The sequence below is a fragment of the Podarcis vaucheri genome, assembly GCF_965113315.1.
Source record: "Podarcis vaucheri genome assembly, chromosome: 7".
Taxonomy (NCBI): domain Eukaryota; kingdom Metazoa; phylum Chordata; class Lepidosauria; order Squamata; family Lacertidae; genus Podarcis; species Podarcis vaucheri.
The window spans coordinates 11,173,880-11,200,228 of record NC_138765.1 but is presented as its reverse complement, the minus strand read 5'-3'; the positions used below and the strand labels follow the sequence as shown (position 1 = coordinate 11,200,228).

The following is a 26,349-nucleotide window of genomic DNA, read 5'->3' as shown; positions in this document are numbered from 1 at the left end:
TGCGACCTTCGTGTTATCAGCACCATGCTCTAACCAGCTGAGCTATCCTTTAACTGTGCCCCAGGGCTATTTATCCTTCCAGATCACGAAAGCATCTTAGAGGCAAAACCCTATCCGGGAAGCCTCAAGAAGGGGGGGCAGGCCTCTTCTTTCCCCCAGCCTTTTTGCAAACTGCTCAGCCAGACCAAAAGTACAAGCAAACGGGGCTGGGTGGAAGGTGGTTCCCTCTCTCTCCCCCACCCCCAACTTCCCAGTGACTTTAAAGTTTGAGGAAATGGGATTGTGCGTACACACACACACACACACACACACTTGCCTTCTTTTCTTACAGCATCCCTGGCTGCGGTTTAAATTTCTGGGAGGGATGGAGCAACCTCCCAATTGCGGAGGGGAGGAGAAAGAGCAGCAAGTCTCAGGTTGCTGCCCTCCGAGGGGCGGATGTTGGAGGCAGGGTGCTAGGTTTATAGGGAGCAGCTGGAGCAGCTGGGAAGGAATTCCCATTTCACCTTGGATTCTCGTCTCCACTCCCAACTGCAAGTAAGTGGAACTATAGAAATGGATTCATTTGGCATGTGGGGAAAGGGGAATTCAAACGGGGTGACTAAATTAGAGTCAAATTATTATTATTATTATTATTTCAAAATCTAGACGTGGCAAGTTAATGCAGAGCCCCTGGCGATGGCATCTTAAATGAGAAGTGTGTGAAGATGGAGCACTTTCTCTCTCTGAGTGGCCTCATTCCTGCGTCTTTAACAGCGGGAATTTACTGCACAGAAATTCAGCAGGGAAAGCTGTTGCTTTCGCTGCATCTCCATGCGAGGGAGAGCTTCACCTGTTAAATGACTGCCTGCTGCGTTGCTTTTCAAAAACAGCAACAGAGCCTTTAAAAAAAAATGAAGCAAATCTAAGAACATGAGACCGAGCAAAGTGCAGGATTGGGGAGTGGTGTGGGGGCAAACAGACGGGACTACAGACTCAGAAGAGGGGAGCAAGGTTCAGAAAGTTTGGTGGGCAGAGGGAGGTGGCAATGAAGTGCAACCCTAAGAAAGCTTTTTGCCTCATTTTTCCAAGATGTTGATTTAGCTTTTGCCACTAACAGAGGGTTGCAATTTTCTAGCCGTAGTAAAGGTAAAGGGACCCCTGACCATTAGGTCCAGTCATGGCCGACTCTTGGGTTGCGGCACGCATCACGCTTTACTGGCTGAGGGAGCCAGTGTACAGCTTCTGGGTCATGTGGCCAGCATGACTAAGCCGCTTCTGGCAAACCAGAGCAGCGCACGGAAACGGCGTTTACCTTCCCGCCGGAGTGGTACCTATTTATCTACTTGCACTTTGACGTGCTTTTGAACTGCTAAGTTGGCAGGAGCAGGGACCAAACAACGGGAGCTCACCCCGTCGCGGGGATTCAAACCACCGACCTTCTGATTGGCAAGTCCTAGGCTCTGTGGTTTAACCCACAGCGCCACCCGCGTCCCTTCCTAGCCGTAGTAGAACACCTGATTTGCATGCATAAAATCCCAGATTTGACCCACGGCCTCTCTAGGTGGGTCTGGGACGTCTCCAGGCTGCAACCCTGGAAAGCAGCTGCCAGCCAGAGTATACAATACTAAACCACTGGTATAAAAGGATCTTCCTGCGTTTTTATGCCTTTAACAGCTGCATGAAGCAGGTGAAGCTTTGACATGCCCCCTCCCCAAAATCGCTGTCAGAAGCTCTTCAAAACCAAGAGCAGACAGCCATGCAAGCGAATCAGATTTATTAGGAGTCATCTAACATGGCTGCATTGACCCCTGCCTTTCCTCCTTCCTTAATGGAGAGTTCATGCCATCGTGAGTTTCATACCAGGCAGAAATTCAGCCGGTGAAGGATCCTTCCATAACAGCATTGCTATGCTGGGGTGAAGCTTTGCCTGACAGCTGGCGAGCTGTGAAACGCACCGGTGCCTTTTCAGGTGACAGGTGGCAATCGTCTGTCGCCGTCCTTCAAGAGAGGAGGCAGAACATCATTCCATTTCTGGGTGGAGGTGGGGAATCAGAGACGGGACGGGAGGACAGTGAAGGAGCACATGGAAAGAAAAAGAAGCCATTTGCAGTGTTGTTGAGAATTTTACAATGTGTATTGAACCTGGTAAAGGTGCGGAAGATTTCTGCTGCAAGGGTTGCCAACTCTCTCTCCTTTTAAACCATCCCTGCCCCTGCGCCTCTTAGGGTGCTTCCAGGCTGTTGCTAGTTCTGGGTGGGGTTTGATCGCATACCAGCAAACTCAGGCTGCACAACTGAAGTTAATCTTGTGCAACAAACCCACCTCTCAAAACTGGACTTCTTGCTGGAAGGAAAGTAATGGGGAAAGCCCTGGGAAGTGTGAGGTGATATAGCTGGCTGGATGCAATGTCATCTGACCTCCCTGCAGGCAAATCAGAATAAATACTCAATGAACGGCTGATGGCATCGAAGCTCCACACAAATTTTGTGAGAACAGTTCAGGATTACTTAGTCATGTGGAAGCAACCTTAGGCACAGTCATCAGGCAGCACATGAGTGTTTCAACACCATTGTCACCGTTATTAACCAACTCCACCTATATATGCCCTTGTTTCCTTCCTTCCTTTTTTCCTCCAGGAACTCAAAGACCCTAAAACACCATGCAGCTTGCGGTTTCCGTGGCAGTGGTCCTCATGGCTTTGTTTGCTGTGACAGGTAGGAGCCGAAAACATTTTCTCAGCTCATTATGCAGCGCCACCAATGCGACTGGAACAGGCTAGACTGCATCTATTCCCTTCCACTGGCTAATTTGGAAATTCTAGTTACGCTGGTTTGGCAAAGGATCCTTTCCACACCTTCCTGCTCCCGGACGCACACACCCCAGGCCCAAAATAAGCCCCTCCCTCTGACAGCTCTTCCCATTTGACATGTCTGTGCAAATCCTATCACTGCAGCTGGGCAACATATTTTTTTCTCTCTCATATGAAAGCACCAACACTTCTTTTTCCTGGCCAGAGAAAATTTGGCTTCCCATCAGTGCCGGGTTTGGATCTGCAGCTGGCCAAGTTTGTGGGCAGAATCTGCGTTGGGCATTGATGTTCAGTGGGTGTGAGGTTTGGAAGCAACAGAGGCTTAAAAATAAGAGGGGGAGGCGGGCTGGACGTGATCTGGAGAGTGTTAACAAAAGTCACTTATATAATGAGAAAAGACTTGGTAAAACTTTACTGAGGAAAACAAAACACTGTATAATTTGAGGAGAAAGAACTAGAGAGCGGATTATTATTTTTTCTGGTGGTGGGGGGTGTTTCTTAATTCAGGCCTTGTGCAGGGCAGGAAGACATTCAGCCGAACATAGAGAAAAGCTCCTCCAGAACTTCACAGCCAATCACAGCATGTGCTATCTCAGCAAAGAGCATGCCACTATGTTTAGTTGCTAAGCAACACCTCCACCAGTTCCTTTTTTCGCTTGCTTGCTAGCGTCAGAATTAACCCTTAAGCTGCAAACTGAATGATCCCTGCTGTTGCACGTTTCTAACAGACAGCAGGAGGAACCTTAGAGATCGCAGGTTTAAAGAAATCAAAATCAAAACGATTTCCCATTTTGGAGTTTTGTGGTGTGCGCTTTAGGAGAGGAATCCTGTTTGTTTCATGAATCAAAACACATAGGCTGCAATCCAACCTCCCCCTTATGCTCCACTGTCGTGGGTTTAGAAAGAGCAGAGGGGTCCCCAGTCTCACTTCTCTGTGTGTCTGGGGTACCACCCTATCTTTGCTCCATCCCAGCTTCCATTCTGGCTGAGCACAGAAGAGCAGCTCTTCCAGGCTCCTTTAGCTGGTACCTCTCGCCTCAAATCTAGAATCCAGAGCCATAACCAGGTAGACTGCTCCTCCTGCTGGATGCGCTCTCTTTCTCTCTTCCAGAGGAGAAAACTAGACCATAGAGGTAGCAACCATAGCACACCACTTTGCTTTGGGGTAATACAGCAGCCCCATGGCCCAACGCCAAAGGCTTAATGGTTGATACCTTAACCCTGGTTAAGAGTTTGGGAGAGGTCAGGCTCCGCCTCTTGTCTCCTTCTCAGCACTTTGACATGAACGAGCCTCCCTTCCCTTGTCAGCCTTAACCATGGCTCAGCTTTACATCTGCGCTGACTGTAACCAAGGTTGGCGCTTCCTAGCGCTAGGTGTTGTCTCAGTCGATTGCATGTTCTGTCTCTCCTCCCTCCCCCCCCTTTCCTTGTGGTTATTTTCCATGTTTACCCACATCAAATGCAGGGGTTCATCCCCCAATCTGTGCATCTTAAAAAGAAATAGAGGAGGCATCTCTCTTTAATGCTATGGTGGCTCAGAGTTGTAGGTGCACGTGTGTTTTGCTGGTGTAGAAGCAATTGCTTCGCCCCCACAGTCTAGGTTGCCTTTTTATATTTCTGTTTTGTCCTTTACATTCCCCTTTCCCTTTGCTTATTGTTCCCAAAGGTCATGGATTTTAAGTGGCTTTTGAACTGGGCATGGAAATTAAAAATTGTGTTTTTTACTATGTGGGCAGGATACGTTCTTCCTTACTTTTAAATTTAGGTACCTTTATGCATCCTTTTGTTGTGTGTGGAGTGGGGCGGGAATCTGCCTTTCATTATTAAGCAAAAAAGGGAAAAGTTCAATTGGCTGTAATTTGTATTTTACGTCAGACTTCTTCGTAATAGGTTGGAGTCATATAATTGGAAATATATGAATATTTTGTCTGATAGCTGACTGTGTAAGTGGCACGAGAGAGTTCAATCTCTCTGTTATCACCTCTTCAGCCATTAGGAAGGTTTCAGATACTATAGCACTGGCAAGAATCAAAATTTATATGAAAATTGTTGAAAGTTAAGAACATGAATACTAGCAATATATCACAGCTTCTATAGCCTACATATAGTAGGGGTATTAAAAATGAGAGTCGTCATGGCAATCCATAGTTAAAAGTAGAAGTTGGCAAATGTGTCCTCTTTTTTCGCTCTTCAAAATATGGCAGCCCTAACTAACCGAGGTTAATTTTTAGCTAGGTTTGCATACCCTGGTTCAATTGAAACTTGTTTCAACCGTGCAAGGTTGAAACCACGCTAGCTAATTACACGTAAGATGTGACTGTGCCATACTAACCGAGGTTAGCTTTTGGCAGTTTTGCATAACCTTGGTTCACTTGAATCATTCATGTCGATGAAGATGCAACACAAGGACGTGTTTAGGGCCAACCAGAGAATCAGAGAACAGCAGGAGGAAGGAGGGGAGTCGGGGCATATTGCAAAACCAGATATGTTTAGTTTCCAAGCTGTGCAATCCATTTCTCACTGCCTTTGCCACTGTTCTCTTTGCTTTCTCTAAGCCTCCGCTGAGGTTGAGCCGACAGAGCCCTCCCTGTCTCAAAGGTTTGAGAACTTCCAGCGCAATGTTCAGACTTTTATGGACAACGCTGGAGAGAGGACCAAAACAGCTTTCCAGGAGTTCCACAACAGTGAGCCGATCACCAAAGCCAGGTGAATTTTCCGGTGGTTTCCTTGCAAGGCCTGAAACCCAGGGCTGTGTACGCACAGAATTCTCCCCATCCAAGAAAAGAATTCTGGGCATTGCAGTTTGTTCATGGTTGCTGGGAATTCTAACTCTGTGAGGGAGAAACTACAGTGCCCAGAATTCTTTGAGGGAAAGGGTGCATGTCAAATGTGCCTCAGAACCATAGTGTGGACAAAACTTCGGGGGGGGGGGGGGGCAACTGCTGAGACACATGAAGCAGACAGAGTTTTGTGCGCCACGGAACCTGCCCTGAGCCCCCTAGCCTAGCAAAATATCTCACCTAACTACTTGAATAGAGAGCCAGTGTGGTGTAGTGGTTAAGAGCGGTAGTCTCGTAATCTGGGGAACCGGGTTCGCGTCTCCGCTCCTCCACATGCAGCTGCTGGGTGACCTTGGGCCAGTCACACTTCTCTGAAGTCTCTCAGCCCCACTCACCTCACAGAGTGTTTGTTGTGGGGGAGGAAGGGAAAGGAGAATGTTAGCCGCTTTGAGACTCCTTAGGGTAGTGATAAAGCGGAATATCAAATCCAAACTCTTCTACTTAGAAAGTGGGCTGGCATAAAAGGAAGCTCCAACAACAACAAAGTCATGCTCCTTGATGAATCTGAATTATGTCTTTTCACCAATTCTCATTAAGGCCCAGAAGGAACCCGAAAGCTCCTGTGGGTTGTAGCATAGTGGCTCTGCATGCAGAAGGTCTGACACCTAGCATTTCCAGAGAAAGGCTAGGAATGGCCACTGTATAAAGCCCTGGAGAACCTCTGCCAGTCAGATTAGACCATATTGAGCTAGATGGATGGAGCTAAATTCAGGCTAAGTATAAGGCGGGTTCTTATATTTTCTCTCTCAGAGTGCAGAGTTAGGCTCCAACTAAATTCCGGCTAGATTGGCTAGAAGGCATCAGGCCCTGCATTTGGGGGGGGGGTTGCAAAGGAAAAGGGGCCACAGTGGTAGCAAGGATCTGCAGAGAGCAACATCTTTCCCCAATCTCAACAGGTATCTCAAGAGAAATAACAGTTCCTCCAGCCACCAGTAGGTGGAGAGAGTAGAGCAGGATAGAATGTGGCAGGGCGAAAAAGCACTCTCCCCAGTCACTGCCCCTTTGCCACGGCAGCTAGAAATTCATTTCAGACACTCTTGTGGACTGGTGGTGATGTAGGTGCTCTCCGCCGGGCCCCCTTGCCCCCAGAATGCCTCCCCCTGAAGAAAGACCTTGCTCACCTCTGTGCAAGGTAGAGAAGGGGGCAAGGCAGATTTCAGGAGGCTGCCGCCGCCACCACTGCATTATTGAAATCATTGAAATACTTTATTGTCACTTCAAAATAAAGAAATTCCTTCCAGTAGCACCTTAAAGACCAACTAAGTTAGTTCTTGGTATGAGCTTTCCTGTGCATGCACAGTTCTTCAGATACCTTTCGCATGCACACTTCTTCAGATACCTTTCGCATGCACACGAAAGCTCATACCAAGAACTAACTTAGTTGGTCTTTAAGGTGCTACTGGAAGGAATTTCTTTATTTTGACTATGGCAGACCAACACGGCTACCTATCTGTAACTTTATTGTCACTTGTACAACTTGTATACAGTGAGATTACACAAGCACACCCCACTCAACTCTCTTAGTCTTAATTCCCCTCGTTTACTGACGCACACCCACCAAACCCAAAAGTCAGTTGCCCTGTTGTCATCTTTTCATTCAGCAGCCTAACAGGCCAGGATAGAAGCTGTTCTTTACCCTGTTGGTGCGACTAATCATACTTCTATATCTTCTGCCCGAGGGCAGGAGATCAAGGAAGTGCCGGCCAGGGTGTGAATCATCCCTGAGAATTTTCCTCACTCTCCTGAGGCAACCTTCTTCCGCTGTTTCATCCAGCGGATTCACAGGGCAGCCCATAATATCTTGTGCTGTATTCACCACCCTCTGTAGGCACGTCCTATCAGTTGATGTCAAACCAGCGTACCACACCGTGATGCAGTATGAAAGGCCAGGGTGTGAATCATCCCTGAGAATTTTCCTCACTTATTTTCCTCATTAAAGGGGGCAGAACTGTTTAACAGCCAATTGGGGGAAGGAGGAGAGGAGGAGGGGTAGCGTGGGGGTGGGAGGGGGGAGGGTGCCCACCTCGATCAAGTGCCGTGTCTTGCACAGACCCTGGCGAGGGCAGCATGGCTCCTTCACTGTTCCCTTCCCATTGGCAGGAACTGGCTCTCTGAAAGATTCCAGCAGGTGAAGGACAAAGTCAAGGCGACGTTTTCCAGCGATGGCTCTGCCTGAGTCCATCCCTTCCCTCACCATCGCACACCTCTGTTTGGAAGGGAGATCTGCTTCCGACTCTCCACCGCCAGCAGGTTGCAGTGGAGGAACATCTATTTCTCTCCAGGTGCAGGAAAATCTGGGAGGAGGAGGAGGCAGGGCCGCTTGGCTGTACCTCTCCTCGGCTCCTCCATTTTCAATTTTTTTGTTATGCATTTATTGGAATCATTTATTACCCTCAAATAAACTGAAGATTCCTCGCTCTGTAATCTCGATTGTTATTGCAATGGTTATCTGTTTATTGATTAGGTTTTCTTCCAAAGGTTTCATCGTGGGGCAGGAAGAATTGTGATTTGGGTTCCTTCCCCCTTCCCAGGTTCTCAAGCAATTTCCTGAAGTTGCCCCACCAGCAAAACTATTTCTTCCTCTCTTCTCCCCTCCCACAAGGTATTTCATGTGCGTTCAAATTTTCACACGGCCAGACTCCACAGTTGTTTGCGCTTCAAAGGATCACACCCCATCATCTTCTCTCACAAAAGAACTTTGAAAGTCGCAGGAGTGAATTCTCAAAGAAAATTGCATCTGAGACCATGTGTGCGTGTATGCTAGAGAAACAGAGCGAGGTTGGACTAACTGTTTTAAGTTGACAAAAGTACAAAATCCAGCCTTTCCCCCAGATCCCTGAAATAGAGATGGGAGAGAAATTTGATTCAGTTTGCATTTAAAAGTGAACTTGCCTAATTCACACTTTGCAAAACAATACATAGAACCATAGAGTCATCTAGCCAACCCCTGTAGATGCAGGAATGAACCGAAACACAGCCATCCCTCAAAATGCACATTTCTTTGAACTTTGTTGTGTGTGCATCCAAGCAAGGGTAGAAGATATAGCTTTGATTTCAATCCGCTTCCTCTACAGAGGGAAAAATGCTCTGCTTTTAATTTTTCTTTCTGTAGGGACTGCAAAGGGTTTCCCATTAATCGCAATCCTAAACCTCTTCTGAAGGTGCACTCCTAATGCCAAGCATCTTCAAAGAAGGTTGCTGCAACTGCCAATCATCTAGTCATCACTTAGAGCAACTTTCTCCTGAACTCAGGTCCGAATATATGCAATATACCTTTAAAGCACATTTGCTGAGAATGGTAACCCTGTGAGGAGTAAACTACTGCACCCACAATTCTTTGAGGCAAAGAATATACTTACAACGTGTTTGAAGTCTAGTATGTACACAGCCTCAAATATGTGTCATTTCCCTGACGTCATTGTGACATCAGGTGATGGACAGGTGAATGGTCCCAACCCACTTTTCCAAGTTGGACTTTGGAGGGTGGTGGGCTTAGATTGTTGGATCAATCCATCAACCTCTGATGGATGATTTGGCATCCCCAAACTCAGCCCTCCAGATGTTTTGGGACTACAACTCCCATCATCCCTAGCTAACAGGACCAGTGGTCAAGAATGGTGGAAATTGTAGTCCCAAAACAGCTGGAGGGCCGAGTTCCCACAGAAAATGTCCTTGCATAGACAAAACAATCTCAGCCTTCTGCTGCTTCTTGAATCTTCTTCTCCATTCTTCTCTGTTTCTGGAACAAATGATTCTCTCACACACAGAGAGAATATCCAACATCGATACCGTATTTTCACTCGCTCCATAAGACACTTTTTTCTTCCTAAAAAGTAAGGGGAAATGTCAGTGCATCTTATGGAGCGAATTGCCCAGGGGAGAAAAGCAGATCATGCTTTTTTCTTTTTTCTTTTTGAAAGAGGGAAGTGGGTGTTGAAACAAAGTCGCTAATCGGCAAGCAATCGGGGAGGGAGATAAGGGACGCTAGCAATAAAGTAGGCTGCCTGGGAGGGGGGAGGTAAAGACAGCAAACTTGCAAGGAGAGGAGACAGGAAGACTAAAGCAATGAGGAGAGAAATTAGAAGAAAAGGAGGAGCAAAAAACTGCTCCAGCTAAGGAAAAGACACTAAGGCAAACAAGAGGGAAGGGAGTGTTGAAAGGAAGCAGCTGATTGGCGCTAGAGATAAAGGAGGCTGCCTGGGAGGGGGGAGGTAAAAGCCCATGGATCCTCAGGATTTTTGCATTGGGTCACCCCAAATTCACCATCAGATCACATAGCATGTCCATCGCTATAGCCTACATAAAAAAATCACGCAACCACTGTTGCTTTGGGCCGCAAAAAAATATTTAAAAACAAAAACGTGGTTACAAAGCACGGATCCACATGGATTCTCAGGATTTTTGCATTGGGATACCCCAAACTCACCATCAAATCACATGTCTGTGGCCACAGCATGAACCACAAAAATCATACATCCACTGTTTCATTCAGAATTTTATTTTCTTGTTTTCCTCCTCTAAAAACTAGGTGCATCTTATGGTCAGGTGCATCTTGTGGAGCTAGGTTAGCAGGAGCAGGGACCGAGCAACGGGAGCTCACCCCGTCGCAGGGATTCGAACCGCTGACCTTCTGATCGGCAAGCCCTAGGCTCTGTGGTTTAGACCACAGCGCCACCCGCCACCGCAGGCATAGACCTTTTTTAAGGTGGTGAGGCTGCAGGAGAGGTTCCATCTCAAGTTATTTTGTGCTGTTGCCTCATTGAACACCCCAAAGCATCTCCTCTCCGCTGTAGAAAGGACGACACAATTTTTATCTCCATAGCAGGAGAGAGGGAAGGACGTGTGAGGGGATTGGTGGGTGCAGAGTGTGTGTGTGTCTGTGTGTATGTACTGATGAGCACCATCAGTACCAAACCAAACTGGTTTCTCACTCTCCTTTGCATTGCAAAGTTTATGGGGCTGCCACCTCAATCTTGGAATAAAAGTCTTTTCAACGCTTTTCAAGCCCGCATGGAATCAGAGCAACATTTCCTGACCTCCTGTGCGTCTGCTCCCCTTCTGGGTGGAAAGGGGAGATTCAGAAAAAGGGAAATGAGTAAATAACACAGACAAGCGATCGCCCGCAACTGGAAGGTTGACAACTTCTTCTTTTCTTTTTTGAAACAAAAGCTGCAGCTACAGGAATCAGGGGAAGTTCATAGTTCCCTGAATGCTGGGTGATGTTGTAAACAAAAATTGGCCTTTTCCCTTATGGGGTATCCAAGAGCCCATATAGAGTCCTTACATAGGTTCCCTATTGGTAGGACAGAACAACAGAGGCCAACCAGAGAATATTGAGAAGCAAAGCAGCTAGTAAGCTTGATCTTTATTGAACTGTTGCAACAGGGTGCTCCCCTCACCTGCAGGAGAGGAGGAGGGAGACCCAGAAAAATGGCCGCAAAGCCTTATAAAGACTTTTGAAATTGCCACCCTGTAGATCAAGACCACCCCCAGAAACACCATACATACATCACAGAAAAGGCGGTCTAAACAGAAATTTGAATGTTGTTTTTCTCCTGTCCTTGTTTATCTCCTGTCTGGCAGGTTACTTGATTGGGTTGCCTGGGGAGCCTGGCTAATCTTTTGTAATGATAAATACTTAGTTCCTGGGCCATGTCACAGGCTCACACCCTATTCAAACACAGACATACCCTTAAGACAGGATTTGTGAAGGAAAAGACAATGGGGAGGCTTTTCCATTTTCCTTTGACCTTGCAGAGAAAACATTTGCTCAGTTTAGGAATCAAAATGGCTTCAGGTCGGTGTTCCTATGCTGATCTATGTACGTGCAGTTATGAACATTGCCATATATCTAAGACCTCAAAATTCCTATCACAGTGAAAAGCTACATTTGCTCATGTCTCGATATCAAACTGCTGTCTAAAGCAGGGGGCTTAAATAGCTTTTCTTCTTCCTGGTCGGCTGGCAACCTTATACAGTGGTACCTCGCAAGACGAATGCCTCGCAAGACGAAAAACGCGCAAGACGAAAGAGTTTTCCGTTCTTTGAGTCGTTCCGCAAGACGAATTTCCCTATGGGCTTGCTTCGCAAGACGAAACGTCTTACGAGTTCTTGCGAGTTTGTTTCCTTTTTCTTAAAACCGCTAAGCCGCTAATAGCCGTGCTTCGCAAGACGAAAAAACCGCAAGACGAAGAGACTCGCGGAACGGATTAATTTCGTCTTGCGAGGCAGCACTGTAATAACAATAGCAATAAAATCTGAGAACAGTTGTTAATATCTGAAAAAGAAATGTGTCTGGGCTGCCTGGAAGCCGCATTGCTTGGAGGAGAAAGTTTCCCCCCCTAATCCCTGAAATGTGCCGCTCCCTAGAAAAGCATATTATGGCCTTTGTCAGCCTGGTGACTTCCAGATGTTTTGGACTGCAGCTTCCATCAGCCCCAGCTGATGGGAGTTGTAGTCCAAAACATCTGGAAGGCATCAGGTTGACAAAGTGGCATACTGGATGCTCTCAAGCAGCCCCTGTCGTTATACTCCCATCACATGTTCCAGGGTTGATTGATAGTGCTCAGAAAGGAGTATTTATCAGGAAGCCACACTGATGGATCTTAGTTATAAACCAGCAGTGTCTTCTCCTCTCCCCCCAGCCAAGTCTCCCGCTTGGTGCCTAGAGATTTCCTCTGCTTGTGAGAGGTGGGGGGTGGGTTGGTTTTTTTGAAGCTCCTCCAGAATAAAGTTGGTTGATCAGTGACCGGGGGACAAACATTGCACAAGGCCTAAGCAAACTGTCCTTGTCTGCCCAAACTCTGCCTGCTCATCACTTTGCATCCTTGAATAAACAGCCCTTTGGACTTGCAGCCGACCAGGCCTTGCCCATTGCTGGGGGAGGCGCTTCAAAGAAAGGTCCAGCCCGGGGCTGGGATGGAGACATCACCGAGCACAGACTGGCCGGGTGTGGCGGGTTGGGGGGGGAGGCCTTGTTCCACTGCTTCTGGAGCAGTCAGTGCGTTCACACAACTACTTTCCACACTGTGTATACAGTGGACGCTCGGGTTGCAAACGTGATCTGTGCGGGAAGCATGTTCGCAATCCGCAGCGGTGCATCTGCGCATGCACGGGTTGTGATTCAGTGCTTCTGCACATGCGCAAAGTGCAATTTCGCGCTTCTGCACATGCGAGACCCCCGAAACCCGGAAGTAACCCGTTCCGATACCTCCAGGTTTCGGCAACTCTGTAACCTGAAAAAGCACAACCTGAAGCGTCTGTAACCCGAGGTATGACTGTACACACAGAGAGAAAAGTTATGCCCATACTGCACCTTTGTGGAATTTTTCCAGGGAGGATCCTGTGTTGCATTCAGGCATAGTTAACACTTTGCTGCTGCGGACAGAATCATGGAACCATAGAGTTACAAGGGACCTCAAGGGTCAACTAGTTCAAACTCATGTACAGTGGTACCTCGGGTTACATACACTTCAGGTTACATACGCTTCAGGTTACAGACTCCGCTAACCCAGAAATAATACCTCGGGTTAAGAACTTTGCTTCAGGATGAGAATAGAGATCGTGCTCCGGTGGCACGGCGGCAGTAGGAGGCCCCATTAGCTAAAGTGGTGCTTCAGGTCAAGAACAGTTTCAGGTTAAGAACGGTCCTCCGGAACAAATTACCGTATTTTTTGCACCATAACACTCACTTTTTTCCTCCTAGAAAGTAAGGAGAAATTGGCTAACTTGATCCAAAACACCCACCCACCTCACTCACACACGAAAACAAAGACCACCACAGCCAATCACAAGCAAACAATCACACCCTAGGCCAACCCCAACCTCTCTCTCCACCAAAGGAACACAAGTGAACAACACAAACAACGCTGACACCAAACTCTACACACATTAAACATAATAGAAACACCGCCACCCGACCCCACCCCCATCCATCTTCCCCCCTGCCACCCCCCTTTTCTTCTCTCTCTCTTTTTTCTTCTCCCCCTAATGCCTCAACAAATGAAATGGATTTGTAAAAATGTTACATGAAAAAAACAAACCAAAAATGAGGCACTACACTTCTGTAAAACAAGAAAATCCTTAATAAAATAAAATAAAAAAAGAAAGTAAGGAGAAATGTCTGTGCGTGTTATGGAGGAAATGCCTATGGGGGGCATGGGGGGGATCTGCTGCAGTCATGAGCAGAGGATCCATGGTTTCCCTTCCTTCCCTCCTCCGTGCTTACAAAGCATGGATCCACATGGATCCTCAGGATTTTTGCATTGGGCTACTCCAAACTGTCAGATCACATGTCTGTGGCCACAGCATGAACCACAAAAATCATATATCCACTATTTCGTTTAGAATTATTTTCTTGTTTTCCTTCTCTAAAAACTACGTGCGTGTTATGGTCTGGTGCGTGTTATAGAGCGAAAAATACGGTAAGTACTTAACCTGAGGTACCACTGTACTGCGTCTCATGCTCTACTGACTGAGATATCCACCAGGGCAAAAGCCCAATTCCTCATTCAGAATCATCCCACTGGACTTAATAATAATAATAATAATAATAATTTATTATTTATACCACGCCCATCTGGCTGGGTTTCCCCAGACACTCTGGACGGCTTCCATCTTATCTCAACACCAAGGCAGCCATGTTCAGTGAGGCTTCCTCCTCCTCCTTGAAAAGTGCCCATCAGAGCCAATGCCTTCGCTGTTCTATCTGAAATCACTACAAATTCTTGTGGACCAGCCCACAAGCGAGGTCCCCATTAAAGAAGAACGGCAACTTAAACCGATGGAATATGTGCAGCTTGCAGACCTAAAATATAGAATAAGAGAACAAGAAAAACATACGTTTAAAGAAGATTGGAGAACATTTCTTGAATATATGAGGGGGAATTGTGTACACTTGAAAACATTGGCAGCATTAAGATAAATTCAGCAGTGTAAATAAGTTTTGATGGATGTAATAATGGAATACCGAATGGTTTAGTTTGTGTAAAATATGGCAGGGGTTTATGTCATGTAAAACGAACCATGGAAAGAGAAGAATGGAAGTCATTGATATTTTAAGGCTATTTAAATGAATACTCTAAATTTATAAAACAGAAAACTTAAACACACACACACACACACATGTTTGTGTGAAGTTACAGATAGGTAGCCGTGTTGGTCTGCCATAGTCAAAATAAAAAAATTCCTTCCAGTAGCACCTTAAAGACCAACTAAGTTAGTTCTTGGTATGAACTTTCGTGTGCATGCACACTTCTTCAGATACCTATCTGAAGAAGTGTGCATGCACACGAAAGCACATACCAAGATACGTATCTGAAGAAGTGTGCATGCACACGAAAGCTCATACCAAGATACGTATCTGAAGAAGTGTGCATGCACACGAAAGCTCATACCAAGAACTAACTTAGTTGGTCTTTAAGGTGCTACTGGAAGGAATTTTTTTATGTTTGTGTGAAGTTTGTTTTGGACTGAAGGGAGGAAGAGAGGCGTGCGGGCGAGGGCAACCTCAGGGCCTGCTCTTGTGAGGCCATGTTCCCATCGTCGCTCACAAGGCATTAGTCACGATGCATGACAATCCTGTAGTTTCTTGACAAATCCTGTTGTTCAATGTGGGCTTTCCCCTCAAACCAGCTTCAATCCCATTAGAAAACTGGAAGCCGTAATGTGAACATACCCAATCCCCCTCAACTGTCCTGCAAAAACTGTGACATTCCAGTTTTTTTTCCCCTAGCGAGAACATGGCGGCCATTTTGGGCACACCATAGTTCCCCCTTCCCTGTGGCCATAATCTTGGGGGGGGGGGGAACCATGACATGAGAGATCACAGCGCCCAAAATGACCACTGTGCTCTCAGGAGAAACAAATGGAAAGATGGCATCCCAGAATATAGTGTTCCAGTTTTTCCCTTTGACACGTTTTCCCTCAAATGACGTGAGTTTCTCCCTCTGGTGAATTTTTTTGTCCATGCTACCCAAAGAAGGGCGACTTTGTCACCAATGAAAAACAGCACACACGTTCTCCACCATCGTGAGAAAACCCCTTAATCCCGTTTTTTTATTTTAATTTATTCTTTGGCAGATTAACAAAAAGAGAAACACACACCAATAAATAAATTTAAGAAACGGGCGGAATTAGATGCAGATGCACAAAGCATCTTTTTTTACTGTTCAATTATTTTTTTAATGAATTTTCCAAATTTATAACCAATACAACGCAACACAAAAAAGAAAACATATAAAAAGAAAAAACAAACAAACATATAGAATCTGTGATCATAAAGAGGAGAAATATCAAGAAGATTGGAAGAAATTTAAGGAATATCTAGCTAAATATTATAATATAAGTGGAAATACTTGCAAGTATCCAATTGGTTTAGGATTAAAGTATGTTGAACTGTATAATACTATGGATTGAGATCATGATGGAAAGAAAGGAAGTTAATAATTTGAACTAGTTAATTATACTAGAAAGTGAATATTGGAAAATTGCTAAATGAGTTTTAATGAAAATCAGTTAGGAAGGATTTGAGGAAGTCACTTAATAATGGAAATTAATTTGGATTTTTGATCACAAAGCATCTTTTTAAAAAAAAACACACACACACCAAGACTCCTTGTGCTCCGCTCCCCCTTTCTACCCACCCAGGGCAGCCTTCCCTCTGCCTGCCCCCCAAGGCCGGTGCAACAACACAGGGTTGGGCCTCAGGGGTGCCAGCCTCTCCTGCTCTGCTCTCCAGCAGCTGGTATGCCCCACGGAGGACCTTAAGGCCCACAAATAACAACACTTTGGAGGTCCTGAGCCGCAAAGTGGTTAAATTGGTCTCAACTAGGGCCAGGGCCTTTTCAGTACTGGCCCCGACATGGTGGAACGCTCTGTCCCAAGAGACCAGGGCCCTGCGGGATTTGACATCTTTCCGCAGGGCCTGCAAGACATTTTAAATTGCATTTAAATTGCAGGGCCTGCAAGACATTTTAAATTGCATTTTAACCTTTATTTTAAATTGGTTCCCCCCTCTCTTTTCCCCCTATTATATTTTTAATTTTATTGGTGTTAGCCGCCCTGAGCCCGGCTCTGGCCAGGGAGGGCGAGGTATAAATAAAATTAACTATTATTATTATTATTATTATTATTATTATTATGAGTTGCCCAAGGGAGGAGGCTGGCAGCGGCAGCCATGGAGAGGCAATGGGATGCTCCCTCACAGCCGCCATCGTCATCACTTTGGACAAACGCCGGCTCTTCCTGCTCCCAGAACTCAGTGCTGGCAGGGGAAATAGGGACCTTCTGGGATCAAGTCAGAAGCCGGGGCGGCTTTTGTAATTCCAGGACTGGAAAATCAGGACCCCTGGAGGTCCTGTGTATCAGGACCTGTGAAGACATCCCTGCCTCCCGTGACCTCACTGCATTTTAAGCTGCTAATATGGAGGGCTGGTTCCATGCGGATTAGGCCAGGGGCAGCCAGTAGCTAACAGCCCCTGTGGGAGTCAGTAAGCCTCTAGGTATCAGTTTTTGTGAATCCCAAGATGGGGAGAGCACTGTTGCACTCCTAGAGGGGTCTCCAAAGGCATATATCTGACCACTGTGAGAACGGGACGTTGGACTAGATCGGCGTTTCTCAAATTTGGGTCACCAGCGGGTTTTGGACTACAAATCCCATCATCCCTAGGTAGCAGGGCCAGTGGTCAGGGATGATGGGAACTGTAGTCCGAAAAACAGGTGGAGACCTAGGTTTGGGAAGCACTGGGCTAGATGGACCTTTGATCTGATCCAGAAGGGCTCTGCTTCATGTCCTAAACTCTCGGGCCTCCAAAGTTGGTAATGGATGGGATAACTTTATCAATGGGCAGTGTCCCAACTCTTGTTCAGCTGAGCCCCACAGTCTGCTGGCTCCTAAAGGCGAATATTCGCTGGAAACTCTCGTCCATCGGTGTTGCATCTCAGACCTGTTTGCTTGAACTTTGGACATGTCAGGGGATGTGCCATTTGGCCAAGAGGATTGTGGGAGAAGGTGGGGCTGTGGGTGCAAGAGCGCCGTCTCATATAAATGCGCGGTGGCTAATTCTGGGACAGGGAAGGGTAACACGGACGACGACGGCTGCAGAGAGTGAGTGTGCTTGTCTGCTCAGGGGCTTAACTCTGCGGCCACCTCCCTTGTACCTTTGGAAAGACCAGCAGGAGCCAGGTTTGACGGGGGAAATGGGGGAGAGAAGTTGTCTGCGTGCTTGACTCCTGTACCCATGCAACAGATGAGGAAGTTGAGGCCACGCCAGGACCCAACGGGGAGATCGGTCACATTAAGATGTGCTCCTTGGAGACCCAGGGACCAATGCCGGGGGAGGGGGAGTGTTGCAGAATTTAGGAACTGGTGTTATAATTCTCCCACCTTTTTAAAAAAAATGTTGTCTGTTTTCCTCGGATGCCTTGCCCACAGTCCATTTATATTTTTGCATATTTGAGAACAAGGTAGGAAATCAAACAGGCTTTTTGGAATTCTTGTTCTAAGGAGGTCAAGGGCTGACCTCTGATTCCGAAAGGGGAAGAACCGTTGTCCCTAATGGGCTCTGTTTACTTGCATATCTTCTGTGCTTAGTTTTAGGTCTCCCTAACAGCAAAGAAGAAGGAACGCGGCAATTTAAACTGAGAGGTAAGTCTCCATTTCTACTAGCCGCCGTATTTCATAGAATCATAGAACTGTAGAGCTGGAAGGGACTCCCCCCCCCCCAGGGCCGTCTAGTCCAACCCCCTGCAATGCAAGAATCTCACCTAGATCTTGTGGGAGTCTGTTCCACCGGACATGCTCTTGTGGCTTTACCGTGTTTCCACGCCGAAACATAGCAAGTTTCCCACTAAATATCTAATGCCGGGGAGAGCTTCACCTGCTTAATCCCTGCATCTCGGACAGATGTTAGAGATACGAAAGGCAGAGGCTATTGAAAAGTTTGCAGCTTTTCCTGCAAGGCTGGAGGATCTGTGGCCCATCAGATGCTTTGTTGGACTCCAACTCCCATCAGCCCCAGCCAGCATGGCCAGCGGTCAGGTATGATGGGAGTTATAGTCCAGTCACATGTTCCCCTCCTCGGCTTTACTGAACGGCAGCCTTCAGCGTTATACTTCGAAATGTGTACTGTGAATTTATGGTAGCTTCATTAAGCACATAAGACGATTCATTGGATCAGGTCGAAATGTTCTAGTCGAGCATCCTATTCTTACAGGAGCTATCAAATTGTTGTTTTCATTTCTATACCAGTTTATATATAAAGGTAAAGGTAAAGGGACCCCTGACCATTAGGTCCAGTCATGGCTGACTGTGGGGTTGCGGCGCTCATCTCGCTTTACTGGCCGAGGGAGCCGGCGTACAGCATGTGGCCAGCATGACTAAGCCGCTTCTGGCGAACCAGAGCAGCACACAGAAACACTGGGACCAAACAACGGGAGCTCACCCTGTCACGGGGATTCGAACCGCCAACCTTCTGATCGGCAAGCCCTAGGCTCTGTGGTTTAACCCACAGCGCCACCCGCGTCCCGTAGTTTATATATATATATATTTAAAATCTCAAAGCAATTTACAACCTCCGTTGGAATGTCAAATAAAACAATCCAGAATAGTACGAAAAACTATGGTAGAAATGGATTCTTTTAAAAAAAAATAATAGAGAAAATTAAAGGAAGCAGTTGAAAAGAAAAAGATTGACAAAGGTAACCACAGAAGGGCAGAGGGAAGTTGAAGCATTCAGGGACTCCTAAATGAGGGTGTTGATGATTAACGTTTGAATTTAAATTTGTAATGTAAAATTCAATAAAAATATAATTTTTTTAAAAAAACCAATCCAGAATAAAGCATTGCAAAAGAAAATCAAATATAAAGTATACATTCAAGACGATCCAAATTAACAAGTAATCTAAAATGCCATCTGAAAGATTTCAAAATAAGACATTGCAAAGGAGGTCACTGCAGAATGCACATTACCCTGCAAGCAGGACCAGAATGCAACAGCAGCTGTCCCCACTTGTCAATCAATCAATCAATCAATCAATCAATCAATCCTGCCTCCAACAGAGTAGAAAAAAGACAGTTGTGGCTAGTGGTAGCCATTGATAGCCTTTGACCTGGCAATGATTTCCAGATGTCTCCCAACCGTGTTGTTCTATTGCCTTGCATCGACGAAAGCAAAATGTGTTTTTTGTGTGTGATGAATCTGCTCATTTGGCTGAATTCAACTTAAAAATAAAACCCCCGAAGACTGCAACCCTCCCTCCTAGCACAGAGGGTGAGAAAGGACTGCGTTTTATCTGGAAACGATTTATTTGTGAGATTCAAAATGTTTCAGCAAACACATATCATGGCCGTTGGGTCGGCAACTCCAGGGACTCCGCAGTCAGTGGATAGGGATGAATAAGATATCGACGGCCATCTTGTGCCCTCTGCCCTTCATCCAAGACCACCACCCCTTTATCATCACAACGACCCTGTGAGGTGGGCTACACTGAGAAACAGTGATTGGCCCCAGGTCATTCTGCGAACTTCACAGCAGAGTATTTGAAATGTATCTCCACAGTCTAGGTCCAGCTCTGGCTCTTTAAAAACAAAAAGTATAATAAAGATAATAGAATCATAGAATTGTAGAGTTGGAAGGGACCACGAGGGTCATCTAGTCCAACCCCTTGCTATGTAGGATTCTTTTGCCCAACGTGGGGCTTGAACCCATGACCCAGAGATCAAGAGTCTCGCGCTTAACTGACTGAGCTGCATGTGTGTGGGGGGGGGGATTTGTTTTGGCTGGGAAACAGCAGGACCCGCTATATCCCACGAGGGGCTCAGCTTTGCCTGTTTCCTAACCCGGTTTACTTAAGCGAATGTTTGTGTTTTCGACATCCTAGGTGGCGGTTGTGAAAATGGATTTGAAACTTGTGGCCGTGTCGATCCTGTTAGTGCTTTTCTGCTCAGGCAAGTTTCCTCCGATTGCTGATTTGAGAAGGCGTGTCTGTATATGGATATCTGTATGCGCCGTACATTGAAAGCGAGCGCACCCAAATCGCTGGGATTTGTAGTTTGTTAAGGCTGCTGGGAACTGTAGCTCTGTGAGGGGTGAATCATAAGAACATAAAAAGTGACCAGTGGCCCATCCTAGTCCACCAACCTGTTCTCACAGTGGCCATTGAGATGCCAAACACACAAGCAAGACCTGAACACAAGAGCATTTCTCCTCCTATGGCTCCAGCAGAGGCACGGCTATTTTGGCCAGTAGCCACTGATAGCCTCTCACCTCCATGAATTGGTCCAATCCTCATTTAAAGCCTCCAGGTGGGCAGCCACCACTGCTTCCTGTGGCAGAGAGTTCCACAGTTTAAAGATGTGCTGTTCCCAGGATGCTTTGGGGTGGCAGCAAAAAAGCGTGCGTTAAATGTTTGTGGTGTGTACAGCAGTTGACGGCTGTGCTTCGGTCTCGGATAAAGTGGAAATCACAAATAGTTTTATGTTCCGATGTGCAGTGTAAAAGGCAGATAGGATCAGGCGAAAGGGCCCTTGAACAGGGCACATCCCAAATGGTTGCAATGAATCCAAAAGTTCCCTGCGCTTTTTACCGTTTGTGTGCATCTAAACCCCACTAAGCTGATAAAATGCAAGTCAGCATGCAGAAGACGGAGATTTATGTGAGAGGTGGAATGTCACTGCTTCAGCCTTTTGGTTCTCTTTCCAAGATAAGTTGCACTTCCGATTTTTTTGCACAGTTAAGGTAGGGTTGCCATATTTCAAAAAGTAAAAACCAGGACACCCCAAAAGTTGTTGAGCTTTTTTGAGCTTCTTTTCAAAAATGCCCCTAAAAAGCGATTTTTCGATTCACTTGTCTAAGATCCTGGAAAATCCAGACATATGGCAGCTCTAATTAAAGGTACAGGACCCCATCCTTAATTACAGGAGGTTACCTGTTGAATTGCTGCCTGGGGGGAGGAGTTGGTGGCAACAGTACTATCATATATTCTGATGTGGCAGCTTTAATCAGAATCTGTCCATGAGAACTTTTTGTTCCGAAAACATTAACATTTTTCAGAGTGAGGCGCGTCTTTTGGCATTCATGGCATGCTGAACTGAGACACGTGGAAGTGAAAACGTGTGTTTTAACCTTTTGGTAAGGCTATAATTTGCCACTAGTCCTCATGGAAAGACTATACAGTGGTACCTCGGGTTGCATACACTTCAGGTTACATACGCTTCAGGTTACAGACTCCGCTAACCTAGAAATAGTACCTCAGGTTAAGAACTTGATGAGAACAGAAATCACACAGCAGCGGCGCAGCAGCAGCAGGAGGCCCCATTAGCTAAAGTGGTGCTTCAGGTTAAGAACAGTTTCAGGTTAAGAACGGACCTCCGGAACGAATTAAGTACTTAACCCGAGGTACCACTGTATATTGCTGACGATCTAAATGTGAAAAGCTTGCACCTCATTTACACTCCTACTTCTTGTAAGCAGAACCAACGCTACCATTAGGCAGACTGAGGCAACTGTCTCTGGCTGCAGATGCTATGGTGATGGGGGTGATGGACAATGATGGCAGTTCTTTGGCTGTTCCTCCAGAGCCCCATGCCATTCCTCCCTGTTGAGGGATAAGGGCCCGTCCATAAAGGTAAAAGGTATTAGGTCCAGTCGGGACCGACTCTGGGGTTGCGGTGCTGATCTCGCTTGATTGGCCGAGGGAGCCGGCGTACAGCTTCCGGGTCATGTGGCCAGCATGACTAAGCCGCTTCTGGCAAACCAGAGCATCACACGGAAATGCCGTTTACCTTCCCGCCGGAGCAATACCTATTTATCTACTTGCTTTCGAACTGCTAGGTTGGGAGGAGCAGGGACTGAGCAACGGGAGCTCACCCAGTCACGGGGATTCGAACCGCCGACCTTCTGATCAGCAAGTCCTAGGCTCTGTGGTTTAACCCACAGCGCCACCTGCGTCCCTAGGGGCCCGTCCATACTTTGACTTAATGTGGATTACAAATTCTTTGCATCTCCTTGAATTCCTTCCCCCTTCTCAGGGCCGTCTTAAGCATATCCGGTGCCGTGGTTCAAAGCTCCCTAAAGCTCCGCCACCCCACATCTCCCAGAGTTTTTTTTAGGTGGGATGGCGCTGCCAGTGGGGCTGGAGGAGGCGGGCAGCAGCTGGAGGGCAGCTCCTCCACCGGGGAAGAGGCGGAGACTGAACGCGACGCCTCCTGGCTCCGCTGGCCACTTCGTGCTGTGGTGGCCACGGCAGACGGAGGCTCTGGGTGCGGCGCTGCTTTGGCGCAGCATGGCGGAGGCGGGCGAGGGCGGCAAGCTGATGCCGCATCCAGCCTTCGCCTCTCCCCTGGCGCCCTCTAGAACTTGGCACCCTGCCCCTTCTCCACGTCACACTTCTCCTCCTTAAATCTGGAGATTCCTTTGGCTTTGAAAATCCAGGGAACTACATTGATTGCATAGGGAATCTCTAGATTTACGGAAGAGAGGGCAGCAGCAGTTGGAGGCGAACGCCACAGTGGAATAACCACTCTCCCATCAAAGCTGGAAAGCGCCGTTTGTGTGGCCGCACGCGGCACCCCCGATCCCTGAGACAACGGCAGACGTTCCTGGTCCGCCTCCCCATGTCACAGCCCTTTGGGGTTCCCGCCAAGCCTCAGTTCGAACGAACCTATCTGTGGCAGGGGGAGGCGGAGCTATTTGCGTAGTTGAAAGGGGCGGAGCCTACCTGAGAGCGCACAGTCAGTTCCAGAGCTCCCCCCCTCCCCTCCCTGCTGTTAATGGACTGGGAAGGAATTTCTCTGCATTGGCAGGTTTCGCCTTCCCCGTAGCAGATGTCACAACTAAAGGGGGGGCAGTGATGGATTTACATATAAACTAAACAAGCTATTGCTTAGGGTCCCACTCTCTTTTGGGGGCCCCCAAAAAAATTAAAGGGAAAAAACAACTGGGTGTACATTTCCAAAATGTAAGATAAAAAACAATTAAAATAAAACCTACATACAGCAACACTGTATATAGGGTGCCTACATTCTGCATGGACTGATGGCAACATGTGTAAATGGCTTGAGATACCTATTAGGTCCATAAATTACCATATAGCATCTATTCGACACAAAAAACAGCGGCAATTTGTTGTTGACAAAGGACAGCTGGACATATAAAGGGCCCCATTACCTTCAGTAGCTTAGGGCCTCATCAAACCTAAATACGGCCCTGGAGGCGGGGGCATGAAGGGGTGATGCATACCTTACCCCCCACGGCAGCAATCCCAGGGTTCCCCGTTAAAGGGGCTGAGTCGGAGGGGAGTCACTGGCCATACGCTGAAAGGTTGTCAGTGGACTCCCCATCATTGGTGTGAAATGGTGTCTTCCAGAGCCAATCCAGACAGACCTGATTACCCTGATGTGCCTCAGATCAGGGAGCCAGCATGGTGCAGTGGTTAAGAGCGGTGGACTCGTAATCTGGGGAACCAGGTTCGCTTCCCAGCTCCTCCACATTCAGCTGCTGGGTGACCTTGGGCCAGTCACACTTCTTTGAAGTCTCTCAGCCCCACTCACCTCACAGAGTGTTTGTTGTAGGGGAGGAAGGGAAAAGGAGATTGTTAGCCACTTTGAGACTCCTTAAGGGGAGTGAAAGTTGGGATATCAAGTCCAAACTCTTCTTCTTCTTCTTCAGATCCCCAGCTGGGCACTGGGAGAGATACGCGCCCAATGCCTAAGATGTAGGTCTTCCTACATCTGAAAGTTTAAATAAAGTTTTGGCCAATTTAATCTCATAACATGTTGTCACGAGTCATTCATTTCTTCCGGGTGGCCCTTGGGGTTGGGGTGTGTGTGTGTGTGTGTGTCTGCCTGGGCACACAATTAAAAGAGACACGACGAGTTCACAATCCACATTAAGCCAAGGTATTTCTGACAGGGGACCCCCTAAATTAGCGTATTGCACTCAGGTGTGCAGGGAGATGTTATCCGCATGCCGGCTTTAAAGTAAGATTTCACAGCCAGCCTAGTCACCCTCTGTATACAGAATGGTGGGGGCGCCACCTTGTCTTCCGCCTCAGGCGGCAAAATGCCATGGACTGGCCCTGGTCATAAGGAAAGGCCCAAACCGAACAAACTGTGGTTTCATTTCCCTTAATGAATTTACATCTCTCTTTGAACAGGAAGCTCCCAGGAGCTTATAATAACTTCAAAACAAAAGTCACCATTTCAATCACCCGAGAAACGCAAGCAATAAATAAAGCAATTCATCCCCCAAATCTTAACAGTTTACCTTTTTTTCTTTTCTGTTCACCTTTTTTTTGCAGAAGTCTCCAGCTATCGCTTGCAGAAACGAGAAGCCGAGGAGCCGGAACTGTTCGCTCAAGTTAAGGAGAAAGTCACAGGGGCCTGGGAACAAGTTTCCAGCACAGCCCAGGGCTGGCTAGCGAAAATCCAAAATCTGGAAGTCACAAAGCCAATAATGTGAGAATAAGGCAGGGGACAACCAGAGAGGAGGTGGACGGAGGGAGGTTTTCCAATAATTTCGGGTTGTAGCCAGTGTTACTCATACTCAGAAATTGAAATTGATGGACATGACTAACTCAGATCTATTAATTTCAGTGGGTCCACTCCAAGTTCAAAATCTGTATTTGCAGAACTATGATAGCACTTTAAACTGTCATGGCTTCCCCCAGAGAATCCTGGGAATTCTCATTTGTTAAGGGTGCTTAGAGTGTTAGGAGGCCCGCTATACCCCTTCCAGAGCTACAATTCACAGAGTGGTTTCGCAAGCCAATCCCTCTTCCTAGGGAACTCTGTAAATTATGGATCTGTTGGGGGAATGGGGGCGGGGTCTCTTATCAACACCCAGCACCTTTAACAAACTACATCTCCCAGAATTCTTTGGAAAAGGGGATCCCATGAGTGTTTCAAGCGGCGCCACTATGCTTTAAATATATACGGTGTGGATGTGGCCACTGACTATACATCTTCAACCCTTCTTTCCTTTATTCTTTCCAGAAACATGTACGAAAACAGCGTGTCAAGGATTAAGACCTACACGGACATACTCTCCGACCAAGTTTACCACCTGCTGCAAAGTGAGAGTTAATGTCGCCCACCTTTCTCCCTTCTGCAGAGACTAGTCGCTGAGGCTCAGGGAAGCCTTCGTTTTTTTTCATACATTTTGCTTGTAAAGATGCTTCCATGCTTAGGAAATGAATAAAGCTCCTTTCCTGCTGAAGCGCTGATTTGTGAGTTGCATTCATTCTTTGGGAGGGAGGAAAGTGTTGACATTTCAACCGATGAGCTACAAAATAAGGAGAGGCATTTCAGGGTGTGTGTTTTTCTCAGCTCATTTTTCTCCAGTCGCTAGCTGGGTTCTCCACATTTCCACATCAGTTTACATTCTATTTATTTATGTTAAAAGGTCGTCGTGGAAATTCACCTGCTCCTCGCTGTGAATGTATCCCAACAGACACATACTTGAATTCAATTTTGTGTTTTGATTGGGAACCTTAGGGTGGTGGGCACGCAATAGATCGCAACGACCAAACAATAATTACACCTTTTGCAAAGCCATTTTGGCGTTCGTTATTTTCCACCACCGCGTGCATTTTTATTTTATTTTTTGCAAACATTGGCATATGCAACCTTGTACACATTACCTGGCTCGAGGACTCGCTCGCAAAATTCGGGAAAGTGTGCGAGGGACGGTTGCGATTTGATTCGCGCAATGCTTCGGA

The 26,349-nt window shown here is 46.8% G+C and overlaps 2 protein-coding genes and 2 long non-coding RNA genes across 4 annotated transcripts; 2 read left to right on the top strand and 2 right to left on the bottom strand.

The window, feature by feature from the left end:
• Nucleotides 1-396: 396 nt before the first annotated feature.
• Nucleotides 397-8,055, top strand: APOC1 (apolipoprotein C1). The gene is made up of 4 exons (XM_082231432.1): nt 397-537; nt 2,619-2,696; nt 5,347-5,497; nt 7,732-8,055. The coding sequence occupies exons 2-4, from the start codon at nt 2,642-2,644 to the stop codon at nt 7,805-7,807; spliced, it is 282 nt and encodes a 93-aa protein (XP_082087558.1). The 5' UTR covers nt 397-537; nt 2,619-2,641; the 3' UTR covers nt 7,808-8,055.
• Nucleotides 5,420-24,919, bottom strand: LOC309537039. The gene is made up of 2 exons (XR_014221781.1): nt 24,120-24,919; nt 5,420-5,898 (listed from the first exon to the last, which is right to left on the bottom strand). It is a non-coding gene; the product is annotated as an uncharacterized lncRNA (long non-coding RNA).
• On the bottom strand, nt 7,980-9,439 carry LOC309537055. Its single transcript, XR_014221798.1, has 2 exons — nt 8,905-9,439; nt 7,980-8,467 (listed from the first exon to the last, which is right to left on the bottom strand). It is a non-coding gene; the product is annotated as an uncharacterized lncRNA (long non-coding RNA).
• Nucleotides 17,654-25,847, top strand: LOC309536993 (apolipoprotein C-II-like). Its single transcript, XM_082231430.1, has 5 exons — nt 17,654-17,737; nt 18,224-18,277; nt 20,512-20,578; nt 24,931-25,087; nt 25,625-25,847. The coding sequence occupies exons 3-5, from the start codon at nt 20,527-20,529 to the stop codon at nt 25,713-25,715; spliced, it is 300 nt and encodes a 99-aa protein (XP_082087556.1). The 5' UTR covers nt 17,654-17,737; nt 18,224-18,277; nt 20,512-20,526; the 3' UTR covers nt 25,716-25,847.
• The last annotated feature ends 502 nt before the right edge of the window (nt 25,848-26,349 follow it).

Excerpts from the sequence above, each read along its gene's own strand:
- APOC1 (XM_082231432.1), top strand. The coding sequence starts at position 2,642 with ATGCAGCTTGCGGTTTCCGTGGCAGTGGTCCTCATGGCTTTGTTTGCT. Across the intron at positions 2,697-5,346 it reads GGCTTTGTTTGCTGTGACAG|CCTCCGCTGAGGTTGAGCCG; the intron begins GTAGGAGCCGAA and ends GCTTTCTCTAAG. Across the intron at positions 5,498-7,731 it reads GAGCCGATCACCAAAGCCAG|GAACTGGCTCTCTGAAAGAT; the intron begins GTGAATTTTCCG and ends TCCCATTGGCAG.
- LOC309536993 (XM_082231430.1), top strand. The coding sequence starts at position 20,527 with ATGGATTTGAAACTTGTGGCCGTGTCGATCCTGTTAGTGCTTTTCTGC. Across the intron at positions 20,579-24,930 it reads GTTAGTGCTTTTCTGCTCAG|AAGTCTCCAGCTATCGCTTG; the intron begins GCAAGTTTCCTC and ends TTTTTTTTGCAG. Across the intron at positions 25,088-25,624 it reads GAAGTCACAAAGCCAATAAT|AAACATGTACGAAAACAGCG; the intron begins GTGAGAATAAGG and ends TATTCTTTCCAG.